The sequence below is a fragment of the Mus pahari genome, chromosome 3 (assembly GCF_900095145.1).
Source record: "Mus pahari chromosome 3, PAHARI_EIJ_v1.1, whole genome shotgun sequence".
NCBI lineage: Eukaryota > Metazoa > Chordata > Mammalia > Rodentia > Muridae > Mus > Mus pahari.
Genome location: NC_034592.1, coordinates 55,212,449 through 55,227,478, shown reverse-complemented (window position 1 = coordinate 55,227,478; position 15,030 = coordinate 55,212,449). Strand labels below are relative to the sequence as shown.

Genomic DNA, 15,030 nt, shown 5'->3' with positions numbered 1-15,030 from the left:
GAGGCAGGTGGGTATCTGAGTTAAAGACCAGCCTTGTCTACAAGGAGTTCCAGCACAGCCAGGGCTACACAGAGAAACCCTGTCTTGAGAAAGAAGAAAAAATGTTCTGGATGCCAAACTCTGGTCATGGGTAATAAGCTGCTCTTATGGCTCAATTCTTTTTCATGGGCACATTTATAGGTCTCTGTGCCTTAGCTTGGACTTGCTAAGATACATGAAGAAAGTGGAAGCTGAATTCTTGTACTTATTTAAGAACATTAATTTATGTAACCCACCAGAAAACACTTCCCTGGGAAATATGTCTGACACAAGCGCATCTGATCCTTTTGAGTGACCCTCAGTTCTTTTCTGAGATATCAGGGCAAACATTAATCTGGGCATCAATGGATTCGGATTCTAGAACTTTCTGTCATACTAAGGAAGCTATTACTTCACTTTTCTGCAACTCTACCATCTGAAAACCAAAAAGAAATAGAGCTCTATCTCCAGTGAATCCCCATTAGTGGCGTTCTACCCCAGTGAAGCACTGTGGTTGGGGGGATTACTGGGTTCTAGGTTCAAACCTGCTCTGCCCCTGCACGTGATTTTAGTCAAAGTGTGTAACGTTTCTGTGTGTCATTCTTCTCAGCTATAAAACAGGGATAAATCATGTTCATCTCAGGGATCTGTGAATAATAATTGAATGATATGCTTGCAAAAGTGCCTGTCACGTACAAACATGAGATGACCATTAGCTGTCATTAGGTGAGCCTTAGTTTCATTCTTCCTACCTCTGTACTCTTTTTTTTTTTTGTCTTTTTTTTAAAAAAAAGATTTATTTATTTATTATATGTAAGTACACTATAGCTGTCTTCATTCTTCCTACCTCTGTACTCTTTTTTTTTTGTCTTTTTTTTTAAAAAAGATTTATTTATTTATTATATGTAAGTACACTATAGCTGTCTTCAGACACTCCAGAAGAAGGCACCAGATCTCATTATGGATGGTTGTGAGCCACCATGTGGTTGCTGGGATTTGAACTCAGTACCTTTGGAAGAACAGTCAGTGCTCTTACCTACTGAGCCATCCCGCCAGCCCCCTATCTCTGTACTCTTGAGAATGACTGTAGACCTCAGCCAGCAATCACCTAATACTGTCCTGATAAGACAGGAGTTTATTCACACAAGGGATCTCAACAGGAAAAAGAATTAAAATATTGAAGAACATGTCTTACCTTTTTCCAAATTCAACTCATCATCTTGCCTGGCTTGGAAGGTATATAAGGCTTTGCAAAGATGCTTGCTGGCTTGGGACACAGTAGAGCCTGGCATTTTTGAATAAATTATAGTTACCATGTTGACTTTGTAGGCAAAATGAATGCAGTCAGGATTCTGTGTTTAACTATGCACTATGGTGCATAGTTTAAATTTTCTCAAGGATTTTATAATTTTACCTAATATCTATCTATTGGTTCAATAAATATCTATAATATATCCAACATGTATATAAATTATGCATATTATTTAACCAAAACCCAGATTGTAACACAGAAAATCAAGTTCTGGAGGAAAACTTCCCCTTGTACTGATTACAACTATGGTAATTTAAAACTATTTGCTTTCCACGGGAACATAATCTGTATCATTCCATAATGTATCTAGTAGCTGAATTTTTCTTTTTAAAACGCACCAGAATTGCCATTCAGATAGAGCTAGGGAATATTTGGAGTGTAGGCTTATCAGCATCCCTTGTTGCTTAGGGAACTGTTTCCCAAAAAATTCACCGGTGTCTTTTGAATAGATTACGTGGACCTCAGTGCCTTGGGTTTTACTACAACTCTTTCTGGCTCATTTCTAGTTAAAAACAAAAACAAAAACCAGGAGATATGAGATAAAGACATATAGTTGAGGGACAATGACCTGTGTGTATATGTGTGTGTGTGTATGTACATTGTGGATTTGGTCTAATGCTGCATATATTATGTTAATTTGGTCCCCAAAATTGCATGAGAAACCTCACGTCCACATGTAAGATACTGAGGGACCCTGACCCCAGTTGGTTCTTATTGGTAAATAAGGTTGCCAGTGGCCAGTGGCTGGACAGGGGAGCAGAGGTAGGACTTTAGGATGCCCAGGCAAGGGACTGAGGACAGAGGAGGAGGAGGAGGAGGAGGAGGGAGATAGCTGCCATTCCTGGAAAGGAATAGAGGCCAGAGAGGTGCCGCACAGAGAACATAGCTGTCTTGCAGGTGCTGGGGAATTCAGCCTGAGAGGGCTGCAGGTCTGGGGCCAGGGCAGTCCTGTTGGAATAATGGTTTCAGTAAGTAACAATTCAGGAGTATTGGAGTGGAGGTTTGGAAGTGGCCCAGACGTTGAGCCGTTTAAGTCATATTAAAATATAAGGCTGCGAGTGTGTGTGTCTTTCATTTGAGGACCCAGAATATTGGGGCTGGTAGTGGGATGATTTGAGTAGAGTTATTTGGGTCCAGCAATGTATGTATGTATATGTATGTATGTATGTATGCATATATGTGTGTGTACCTATGCATTCCTAACTTCTCATGTTATAAAACGATTTTCCCAGATTGCGCTCTTTGTGATTCCTTTTTTTTTTTCTTTCTACATTTAGAAACAAAAATACAAATTCATTACTCCCAACCAAGAGGTAGAATTCTTTTTGAAACATGTAGGTAAAAGTAGCATGGAAATTATAAGACACAGCCCATAATTATTTTGGACACCGGGTTACCTGAAGGTGAGCTTGGATTGTTCTGCCCGCCCGCAGGGGCTTTGATCTCGGCTTTCTCTAATCTCTTCGTCAAAAGAGGTCGGGATATTTTCACATAAGTATGAGAGTGCTCCTGTTCAAGTAGGTTTTTATAAAAAAAGAACATAATTTTAAACAACTGTGTTATAAATATTCATGAGACATTGTTTTCTGCATGCCATTTCCTTGGGATTTGTATGTGCGTATTTAATAGGGATGGTGCATACATAAAACATTTCTAAGACCTTCTGTGTTTAAGTTTTCTTGCTCCAAAGGCAAAATATTTTCAGAATAAGATGATTATTGTATTTCTTAGTCCACATTTCCTATTTGGACCCATATGCCTGGACCTAATAGAGACATTTGTAGCAATGCTTTTGGAAGTCCAAGTTTAATGGACCCCCTATAAAATGATAGAGACATTTTAGAGCTTATGGCTCTCTTTGGAAAGAATGTTGTCCCTTCATCACTGGATATTTGCTTACAGTCCCCCCCCCCCTTTCTGATCAGTAATGAAACTAGCTACAAGCAGTAACTGTCGATAGACGATTTCCAGAGGCTGTCACGGCACAGACACCTGGTTTGAGGTGGGCTTTAAAATGTACTCCTATTATCCACATTGCATACTGTGTTAGACTGTGCACCGAGGGGTGCATTTCCACTGTGCCAAGGTGAACCTGATGCAAAAGAATCTTACAGTTTAGGTCTGCAGGAATACCCAAATTTCAAGTTAGTAGAAATTTCTACAGCGGCACACTGTAAAGCTGAAGTTAAGGTATAAAGAGAGAGAGAGGAGAAATCGTAAGGATTGTTTTCAGCCGAGTGAAACATCCTTTGGATTAGTCTCATTCCAAGGGATGTGTTCTGTGGCGTTTCGCTTTAATTGTTGCTCAAAAGGAATAAAAGTAAATTTATCTTAATAGCTGCAGTAAGAACCTGGGGCTTAAATATGACATGGATTTCTGCCTTGATGTTCTCTTAAACCCTTCCGCTTCTCAAGTGCGTTCTAACACATCCCAACTGACCTCACCGTCACGTTACCTTCTCCTTCCACGTGAAAATGCAGGTGCTACAGGGATGGCGGGGCTTTGGCCTTTGCTCCAGGTCTGCCAACACCGACGACAGTTTGTAGGAGTTCGCTTGCAAGAGGTCTAGTTTCAGACTGTTCTGTGGACACATCATAGGGCCATGTGAGGACATTCGCGAGAACGAGGCACAGCTGGGTGAGTAAAGGAACCTCAGCACATCTTTAAAGGGAAAGAGTTCTAGAAACATATACTCAGCTCCCACACAGACACACAGGAGAAACACTGAATGAGTAAGACCCTCAACGCAATGTAGAGGGAAAGCCAGGATGTGTCTTACTTAGTCTTTGTGCCTCTTGTAATTATGGCGAAGAAGACTAGTTTGATAAGTTCGTGACGATCAACTCCAGACAGTGCACCCCCTCCATGGAACAAGAAAGAAAATAAGTATTGACTGCTGAACGTTCTCTCAAGCCACGAGGCAGTGTTTTAAAGAATCGAGTATATAAGCAGTATCCACCAAGATGCATGGGAATTGTGTTTGCTTTTATTTAAAGAGGCACATCTTATACTACCCAGAAGAATCTAGTAGCATTGCTCCTCACAACTGGAACCGATATTCATGTAGTATCCCAGGGTATTTGAGAATAAAAACAAGGAGTGATGCTAAGTTCCTGGCCTCTTCCAGTCTGGCTTTAACCTTGAGCTAAAACTTTATACTTACTTCTTTTTTTTTTTTTTTTTTTTTTGGCTATGTTCAGTCAGGAGCAATCAAATTACAGAATAAACATAGGAAGGTTGTAATTTAGTCCTTCCCCCATTTCTCCCTCTCTTTTCTTTGTCTCTGCCATAGTGTCGGTAACCCTTGTGTCTCAACTGTAAAGTTATATTAGGCATCAACGGCCCCTAATCAACAGCACAGCTCACTACTCCTTGGAACAGGTTTACCTAAAATGAAAGCCAAACTCCCCATCCCTCTGGTGTCAGGCCCCAGCACTGGTGCATTTGAAAGCATCAGAGCCGCACCTAGCTCGCCCTGGAGCAGCTTTCTTCCTAACCTGGGCAGGTAGATAGCATCTACCCTGAATGTCTCTTTGCCAACATTCTTGAATCAAATACGGCGCTTCAGGGTCCAGGAGACAGTGCAACAGGAAAGAGTTTTAAATGAAGCTAAGCTTCCCCTCCAAGAACTCTTCCCTGGGCACTACGAAATCCATCAGTACCTCCAGTGTCCCTCTCCCTGGAGGCGCAGCTCGTCTAAGGGAGTTACCATGGCATTTGGCATCCACCACATGAAAGCTTTGTGCTTGCTCATAAATGTCATGAGTTCATGGATTAACGTTTCCCTTTTTTTTCTACGTGAGTCAGGTCAGTTTTCTGAGCCAATGATGACATTGCTCAAAGAAGCCATGGGGGTGTGGCAAAGGAGGGCGTGGGGGTGTGGCTAGGGAGGGCATGGGATGGCATTGTTGATTCTGACGACCACGTACAGACAACGAAAGAACCTGGTGTCATGCTTTTGGTGGCTTTATTTTGGTAAATACCATTTGCATTGAATTAGTTCATTGAACATTTTGTGCCATCACAGAAAATGTCCCACAGTATGTTTTGTGATTTCCTGTAAATTATACCCACAAGTCATTGCAGTAGGATTTCAGATCTCTGTTCCCAAGTAAACAGATTTAGACCTTTCTTTTCACAGAACGTGTTAGGGTCATTTCTGCAGTAGCCTTCCCATGAAAGGAAATCTATTCTAAAAAAAATATAGAATAAATTATAGCTGACTGCATCTGCCGGCTTTCACCAAGCCACTATTGAACTTTCAAGTTGGGGGGAATTATGAGATACTTACCTTCTCAGGAGAGTCAGGTTAGATAAAGAAAATTCTCTCAGATTCCTATATCCTTCAAAATATTATTAAAATGCCCGCTCTTCCTGGATTCTTCTCATAGTCACTAAGATGAGCCGACTTCCCAGCATTCAAACCACAGCACAAGCCCTCTTCCAGCACGTTCCCACTCCTATCCAAAGTCTTCCAAAATATCGCCTCTAAAATAGCTCTTTTCTTCCCCAGTGGCCTTTGTCTCACTCCATGGCACACATGCCCTCCCTTGCCACAACCCCAAGCCCTCCTTTGCCACACCCCCATGCCCTTTTTTGCTATATCCCAGGCCTTCCCTAGCCACACCCCCACGCCCTCCTTTGCCACACCCCCATTCCCTTTTTTGCTATATCCCAGGCCTTCCCTAGCCACACCCCCACGCCCTCCTTTGCCACACCCCCATGGCTTCTTCCTGATTATAGTCATGACTCTTTCTTGTTTTCAGAGGACTCTGATGTCAGTTGAAGAAAAATGGAAAGTAGAATCCTGTTAAGAACTTTAGCTGCGCCTCCGCTCATGATAAAGTTGCATCCCAATATGACCAATGTTAACTGAGAATTGCTATAACGCAGTACCCAGCAGAACATCCCTAATTAGGCTGGCAGACCTAAGACATGCTCAGAATCTTACATTAGCTTACATTGGGCAAAATCATCTGGTGCATCCATTTCATAATAGATTGAGGATGTTCCCTTGAAATTTATTGGACATTATACAGAAAGTGGAAAACAAAATGGCTCTGTGGGTATACTTCCCCACCACTGTAGAAGGCAAATAGTCAAGCCGAACGAGACGTTGGCCACTTTTTGAGCTCCTTCTCCTAGTGCTGCCATAGCATTTCCTAGACAATGATGTATATTATCAGAAATCTCTATGGTTAAGTGTCAATATTTCCATTTTGCAGATAAGAACACTAACATCTCAGGTTTCTGTGACCAGCAAAGCTAAATCATAAGATGAGTTTCTGTGAATGGCACCCTGGGGATTTCGATCAGTTGCCGGGGTCAAAGTGCGGGAGCTTTCTCTAAAGAATGCATCTATTTTGGAGCATTCTATTTAGAACAAAGTAAACATTTCTAGGTGGTAGGAGTTTCCCACATCCCTCCCACTCGATTGTTCTGAGTCAGGAGGAAGGCATGGCAAGCAAGGTAAGAGGGCTGAAAAACAAATACCCTAAAATTAACCGTTCCAACACAAAATGCACGCTGCAAAGATTTACCTCGTCCATTAGGGTTTCCGTGTCTTTCTGGCTCTTGGCATCAGAAAAGGAGGAGCTGCTGGCAAGTGCCTTAAGCTTCTGTTCCAGTCCTGAAAAAGAAAGCACGTTCTAGGTCACCTTTCACCCAGTCCTGGTGGGTCAGAGCAGGGGACAGTCACCTTCGAGGAGAGCCTGAAGGCTAGCAGTGATAGGACTTCCTTAATGGCCGGGAGTTTTCTCTCAATAGGAGTCACAGGGTTTTACTCAATGGATAAGATAAGAAAACAGACCGTTCTTTTATGGCCACCCTCAGCTAATGAAATTTGAGAAGTGCTGGTGTTAAAGGGTCTGGCCAGATGTCCCCAGATAAGACTTTGAGTTTCCTTTGGTCTGATTCGGTGTTCCTTACGTTGACAGGATTGTGCTAGCTTCTTCCTCGTTCTCTTTACCTCTCCCATCAGCGTCCCCTCAGCCTTGGGGAACTGCAACCCTGGGCGCCAGGCTCAGAGGATGGGACGCTGGGTCACAGCTGTGTGGTGGTTTTGTGGTCTGTCCAGCTTTGGGATCACTTCACGTGCTAACCCATCCAAGTCCCCAATGTGCGACTGAATGTGAGTAATTGTCCTGTCATTTCAAACTTAGTCAAAAGACAGAAATGCAAGCCCCAAACCGTATTAAGATCACACAGATTCTCTCATCATGCCAGCAGTGAACTACTTATAAAGTTCTCAGAAATGGGCAAAAGTGTCCTCTTACACTTTTCCGTTTTCTTGATTTTGATTTTTTTTTTTTTGAAATACGGTTTCACTATAGCCCAGGCTAGCCTTCTGGTCACCGTGTAGCCCAGCCTGCATTCCAGCTCACAGCAGAGCCCACACATGACTCCTTAAGGTTTATTTTATTTTGATTTGTATTAATGGTGTGTGTGTGTGTGTGTGTGTGTGTGTGTGTGTGTGTGTTAAACATGGGGACATATGTACCACGGAGCATATGAGGAGGTCACAGGATGCCTTATGCCCCACCCCCACTTCACCTTTCCATGGATTCCAGGGATCCATCTCACGTTATCTGGTTTTCAGGGCAAGTGCTCTACTCATGGAGCCAGCCCGCCTGTGACTTTAATTTATGTCCCTTTTATTGAGCACAACATATTTAATATGCAGTTCTCTGGAGAGCCCTTGCCTTATTCCACAAAAGCAAACAAACCCTAACTCTGAGTTAAGTGTCTGAGTATGACTTAATACTTCCCCTTATCCAGTGCCGAAGGACGTCACCACAAGCAGGACATGCTGCAAGCGAGACCGGAGGATGGGCACACGCGAGAGGACATCCTGATCTGCTCACACTGTGTGGCCAGCCGCGGTTCTGCGCTATGGAAACCACCCACCTTCTTTGTCTCTTGAGGCCTTTTCAATGTCTCTTTGCAGTCTCCCCAGTTTGGGTTTGATTAAAGACTTCCGTCGCTCTTTGTCCATTGGGTTCTTTGGATCTTCTTCCTTTAGAAGAAAAAAAAAGACACTTAATAACTTAAGGTGTACTGGTGGTTGGTTTTGTGTGTCAACTTGACACAAGCTGGAGTTATCACAGAGAAAGGAGCCTCCCTTGAGGAAATGCCTCCATGAGATCCAGCTGTAAGGCATTTTCTCAATTAGTGATCAGTGGGGGAGGGTTCATTGTGAGTGGTGCCATCCCTGGGCTGGTAGTTCAGGATTCTATAAGCAAGCAAGCTGAGCAAGCCAGGGGAAGCAAGCCAGTAAGCAGCACCCCTCCATGGCCTCTGCATCAGGTCCTGCCTGTCCAGTGTAAGTTCCCGTTTTGACTTCCTTTGGTGATGAACAGCAATGTGGAAGTGTAAGCTGAATAAACCCTTTCCTCCCCAACTTGCTTCTTGGTCACGATGTTTGTGCAGGAATAGAAAGAAACCCTGACTAAGACATAAGGGAGAAATTAGAGTCACTGCTCCTAGCTGTTCTGAGACTCTCAGTCATTATCTTTGGTGGTTTTAACTTTACCAGAGTGGGCAGGATTGAAAAATGAAGGAAGACTGGTTCACACACATTGCTCTCCCTGTTGTAGGTCTGATTGATAAGGACACATCCCATTCACAATTTGTCAGTGCGCGGGTGAACGTTTTATTTCGTAAAACAAATTATTCTTGGAGGGAAAGATTTTCTATAGTGATTTCAGGTTCTTGATAAATAAAGTATTTGTAGGACACTTCATGTTTCAAGACGTAATTGATATTGATTCAAGCCCGAGGCTTTCACTCATCCACTGTAGGACCCTGTGTGAGCCTCAAGTTAGGATTGCCTTGGGGATGGAAAAAATGTGCATTTGAATGCCTTGTTGGCTTGGCATTGGGACTGCTAGTAGAGCTAAACTCAGCCCCAGAGTGTGCTCTACCCGATTAGCTCCTGAAGCACAACATCAGGAGGACCAGCAATTCAAGGCTGCATGTGTGCAGCAATAGCACAGGCACCAAGACTGTAGGCTTTACCCGGGCTTCTTGGTCCAGCCAAGGGAGGACAAACGGTGCAAAGAAAGGAGAAAGGAGTACCGTGGAGAGTCTGCAGGAGCAATAAGTGCAATCTGCTTGAGCAAAATCCTGCTGGAAGAACATGTAGCCTGTGTGGATTTGTCTGAAGGTTGGGGCTGAAGCCGCCAAGTTTATGTGTTTTGCCTTTTCTTTTCTTTTCTTTTCTTTTCTTTTCTTTTCTTTTCTTTTCTTTTCTTTTCTTTTCTTTTCTTTGAGACAGGATCTCACTATTTAGTTCGGTCTGTTGGGCTTGAACTTACAGCAATCCTCCTGCCTCAGCCTCTTAAGGGCTGGTATTCTAAGCACAAGCCACAATACCTGGTGGTACATGAGTTCTCATATGGACCCCTTCAGGGTTAGATGAAAAGAAGAAAATCAAGCTGGTGGGTCAGAAGGTGGCTGGACCCATACGGGAATGGAGGAGCTGTTCAGGGAGTGGAAAAGCTCGAACCATGGGCACTAGGAGACAGCCTGGCTTTAGGTAAGCCACCGTGAAGAGGAGGTCACACAGGGTGCAAAGGGAGAGTGTCATCCCCACACAAATATAACAGATTGATTATAGGGTTTTCTTTCTAAGGCATACACCATGTTTCCCTGAACTGCCCATAACTGCCCATGGCTCTGAAATACTTAGCCTTAAGGATATCACAAAACTCCTAGATAGTCTTTTGAGACAGATTTAGCTATACAGCTGAATTCTAGTACACTGAAGTTTCTTAAAAACCATAAACTCCCACAAGCATGTCAATTAAAGACGAACCATCCTAACTTCCTACATTGCAATAGAACCCTGGTTGATTTTCCCAGAATGCCCTTATTTTATTGATAAGTTAGAGGGTAGGGGCATCATTTTCATTACCCTTTGCAAGAAAACAGCAGATGTGATCCCCAGACACCTGCTCCTCTGAGGCTAGACAGGAAAGAGGGCGTGGTCCCCTTGGGTTCCTGTTACCCCCTTTCTGCTCTGAGCATGCATTGCTGCTAGTAGCACCCTTCACCTTTGCCAGGGTAGGAAAATGATGACAAATAAAAAAACAACAACAACTGGTGGGCTGGTGAGACTGGCTTGTTCTTTCAGAGGTCCTGATTTCAATTCCCAGCAACCACAACCATCTATAAGGAGAGCTGATAAATTAATCACACCTTGAATAAATAAAATAAATAAAAAACAACAACTGACTGCTTGTGTGGCTGGTGGAAGTGGGGAAAGGTTGATCTTGTCGGGATTCAGAGCGCGTCCCCATCTCCTCCCTTCCCCCTTTCTCTCCTGTACTCTGAGTAGGGCTCCAGGTCAGTCAGTGGTCTGACTATTGCAGTAGGAGAGCGTGGATATGCTGGCTGTGCAGATCAGAGCTGGGGAAGAGCTGGGAGAGAATTGTGGAAGTCTGAGTGAGTTCCAGCAAACAGCACAGGAAAGAGCTTCTGGAAGCCAGGCATACAGCTTGTTAATCATCAGCTCCTAGGTACAGAGCGTGGAGCAAAGTGTAGTGTGCTCCACTACCACATTCTGGGCCCTGTGCATATTCACTCCTCCAGCCACCGAAGCAGGAAAGAAAAACGTAGGTTCCTGCAGGGGCCTGGAGTTCTGAGCTGCTTGTGAGGCTCGGGTATGAAGGTCACTGGAGTCCAATAGTTTGATGGGTGGGGGGCCAGGGAGGTAGTTTTGTTTTTTTGTGATTGCTGTTCTGTTTGTTTTGTTTTTGATCAGATAGCTCCTAGAACATTATCATTAAAATGACAAGCTCCTAGAGGCAAAGAATCTACTCTAAGAAGCTGAGTGTATGCATAGCTCACATCTGTCATGCTGAACCCAGGAGGCCCAATAACAGACACAGGATGGCTGGGCTCTGATGAGGGAAAATGATCAGTTCTCAGCAATAAAGAGCATCCTATAGCAGGATTCCCCAAATACCTGAAGAGTAGGGCTCAGGCTGTTTGATCCTAGTTTTCAAGGGTTGGGATCCTTAAAAAATGCTAGTATCTCCCCAACCCGGGACTTATATCTCTGTTGCATCTTGTCCTTTGAGTAAGGAAGGGTTACACACACTGACTTCTAACAAACAGACCGTGATGAAAGGTCACTTCTGGGATTGGTTTACAGATCACTGTGTTCCAGCTATCTGGCTTTTGGGCTCTTTGGTCATTCATCCAGAGGCAAGCAGGCTGCCACAGGTTGCAAGGCAAGAGATGGACAGATTCACATTGCAGAATTTAATGTTTGTGTGTGTGTGTGTGTGTGTGTGTGCCTGTGTGTATATGAGTGCTTGTGCATATATAAGTGTGCAGATACAGAAAGTGGAGGCAGAATCAGAGAATAAGGGGCTGCATGTGACATGAGCAGAAGGGAGACGATTTCAGGGGAGGTGGGAGAATACCAAGAGTGGGGAGGGGGAAGGTGGTAAGGCCATGGAGGGAGAGGACAAATTAGAAAAAAGAAAAAAAAATATGTATATATATGGTGATGCTATAATGGAATTACTTTATATGAAAAGAAATGACATTTCTCATTTTCAGCTCTTGAGGACCTTCACAAACCTGCCAAATCACCCAAGTGAACTTGAAAGTTAAGCCTTTCCTCGTAGAGCTTTGAGACATCTAAAGTCCTTTACCCTTGCCAAGTGAGGGATTAAGAGGCCCTGACCCATGTAAGATGTGAGACAGTCAGTGTTTAAGCTAGTAAATTTGGAGTCAATTTACCATTTGTGCAGAAAACCAATATAATGGTCACTTATAGGTCATGGAACACTCACTTTTACAAAAGACTGTGTGATTTAAATGCCCCTCAAAGTTCATGAGATAGAAAAATAGGCGGTGGTGGCACAGACCTTCAATCTCAGCACTTGGGAGGCAGAGGCAGGCAGATCTCTGAGTTCAAGGCTAGCCTCGCCTACAGATCAGCTTCTAGGATAGCCAGGGCTACACAGAGAAACCCTGTCTAGAAAAACAAAACAAAACAAAACAAAACAAAACAAAACAAAACAAAACAAAAATATAGAACACTCTCCCACCACCGAGTGGAAGCACTGAGAAGGTAGACTTTCAGAACATTAGATATGAGTCTTTCCCTCATGAATGGACTAATGTCATTGTCCTGGGAATGAGACTGTCATAGTTCAGCCTTTGCTCTCTTGCCCATGTGATGTCATTTTCCCGCCCTGTAATGATGAGTCAAGGAAGACCCTGGACAGACTCACTCAACCCGGACTTCTAATCTTTGTCAGTTACCAAGTCCGCTGTATTCTGTTCTGGCAGCGAGTAACACTGACTAAGACAAAGATGCAGCAAGATTCTAAAACTTGGCCAGCCCTTCTTCCCTCGAAGGGGACACTGCGGTTGTAACTTGTAGATCATTGTTATTATTATTTATACCACTATGGACAAAAATAACATCTTTATGAGTGTTCCACCTACGCTAGGATGACACATGTCTTCAATCCCAGCCTTCAGGAGGTGGAAGCAGTAAGATTAAGAGTTCAAAGGCCAGCTTTGGGCTAGGGAGTTTGGGGTGCGGGCTTGGGAACATGAAGAAGACACTCTTTTCTTTATCACTGTTCTTAGCCTGACTTCTCAATACATGGCCAAGATGCACTGGTAAAGGCACTTCCTGCCCCTCCATACTTACAAAGTAGTCAGCCAGTAGAAGCTCTGATTTGTTTTCTATAGACAGGACTGCAGTTTCTTCCATTAGAGCCTGGATATCTTTTTCAACATCAACCTTGCTGATGGCACAGTGGATCTGTGTGTGGCACTGGAACACCGGGAAAAGCAGAGTGGGGTGGTTGAAGAACTGATTCCCACCAACCTTACCACACACACCAGAAACAGAGCCGTCTCCACTACTCACTGTGGTCAGCGTTTGTCCAAAAAGAGAAATATGTTGGCTGTATTGGTTTAAGTTATTGCATAAAAGTTGAATCCTTTCCTTCTCCAGCTCCAGCATGCTCTGAAGAGAATAAAAATGAGGCATGTTCAAGCATTTCTTATGCAAAGCTTGTCAGTCCTCCCACACACCCCACCGTGAGCAAACTGTCCGGATTTGCCTTAGTATATCCAAACTGCAGTACAGGGGGCTTCCCAGGTCAGGGATATGACTTACTATCCTAATACTCCCACTTAAGATTCCTTTAACTCACAAACTTCCCTGTGATCCTTTATCCTCACACAGCATGTAGGCAGATGCTTCACATTACCAGCTGTTTATAAAATTTAAAAGAAAAAAAAAGGAGACAAAGAGAGAAGAAGGCATAAGACGCGTCTTTGATGTTTTAGAGGAGACTAAAGCCCAGGAAGACCCATCTGCAGGTCTTAGAAATGTTTTTAGACACCAAATACTTCCAAAATTGTTGACAAAACAGGCAAGGAACATCCTCCTGCCTGTCTCTGTAGGTGTAAAGCTGATGTGATGGTTCATGGTTTCATCAAAAGAAGAACTGGAGACAAGAATTAATTACAAAGAAAAAGAGGGCCAGTGGGATGGTCTGACAGTCCCTGTTACTTGATGAAAGGAGAGAACCGAGTCCCAGAAATGCCCTATGACCTATAACATGCTGAGGGACATGGGTGCACGGAGGTGTTCTTCCCCTCTCTCACACACATACACACACATATGGGCACATGTATATACACATGTACACGCACACACATGCATACAGATGTGTGCATGCAAATATTTTTTAAAATTAATAATAAGAGCTTTATTTACAGTTTTGTCCGGAACTAGGGAAGGAAAACTCTCAGCTTCTTCTTGGTCTCATTTACAGTAGTGCTGCCATTTGTAGAAAAGCGAAAACAAGGGCCTGGGGAGATGGGTCAGTGCTTGTGAGCATTTGCTGCTCTTCAAAGGTTCAGTTGCCAGCACCCGTGTCACACAGACCAGACATGCATCCATAACATAAATATAAAGACAATAAGTCTTTTTATTGAAAGAAAGAAAGAAAGAAAGAAAGAAAGAAAGAAAGAAAGAAAGAAAGAAAGAAGGAAAGAAGGAAGGAAGGAAGAGGTAAAATCAGGAAACACACATCTAGAAGCCAGTTATTAGATAAGCTACCAGAATGGAGACAGGGAGGCTTCGTGGGCAGACTTCTTCCACTGGCAAGCTCCCCGTCTAGTGCCAGGGGCTTAACCCATTTTGTTCCTAGCATGGAATTTCTTGTAGAAATTTAATTGGTTGTGGCTCCTATTATATGTTAGAATAAGCTATAACAATCATAGTTAAAGAAAAAGAGGCCATGAGTTTGAGGTAAAGTGAGGGAGAGGTAACATGGGAGGGGTTGGAGGGAAGAGGGTGATACTGTATTTTAATTTTTATTGCAGAAATCATTAAACAAAGTATTTAAATAGATGAACAAACAATAAAAAGGATACCACATTCTATTGTCACCTTTCCCCCTTTTTTGAGACAAGGTCTCAGGTAGCCCAGGCTAGCCTCAAACTTGCTATGGATGACACCTAAAGGATGATATGAACTTCTGGTCCTGATGCCTCTACATGCTGCAGGCAGGGATGGATGAGATGATAAACATGTAAGGCCACCGTGTGTGTGTGTGTGTGTGTGTGTGTGTGTGTGTGTGTGAGAGAGAGAGAGAGAGAGAGAGAGTGTGCGGGTATATGAGAAAGTGTGAGTATGTGTGTGTATGTGTGTGTG

The 15,030-nt window shown here is 43.4% G+C and overlaps 1 protein-coding gene across 2 annotated transcripts in view; it reads right to left on the bottom strand.

Moving 5' to 3' along the window:
• The window catches only part of Nostrin (nitric oxide synthase trafficking), a 59,892-nt gene that overhangs the window by 3,454 nt on the left and 41,408 nt on the right, over window positions 1-15,030 (bottom strand). For both annotated transcript variants that reach the window (XM_021193448.1, XM_029536998.1), the window contains 7 exons: window positions 13,231-13,329; window positions 13,009-13,134; window positions 8,238-8,346; window positions 6,872-6,960; window positions 3,787-3,912; window positions 2,728-2,839; window positions 1,214-1,303 (listed from right to left, as the gene is read on the bottom strand). In XM_021193448.1, coding sequence (XP_021049107.1) covers window positions 1,214-1,303; window positions 2,728-2,839; window positions 3,787-3,912; window positions 6,872-6,960; window positions 8,238-8,346; window positions 13,009-13,134; window positions 13,231-13,329 — 751 coding nt within the window. The remainder of the gene's footprint in view (window positions 1-1,213; window positions 1,304-2,727; window positions 2,840-3,786; window positions 3,913-6,871; window positions 6,961-8,237; window positions 8,347-13,008; window positions 13,135-13,230; window positions 13,330-15,030) is intronic.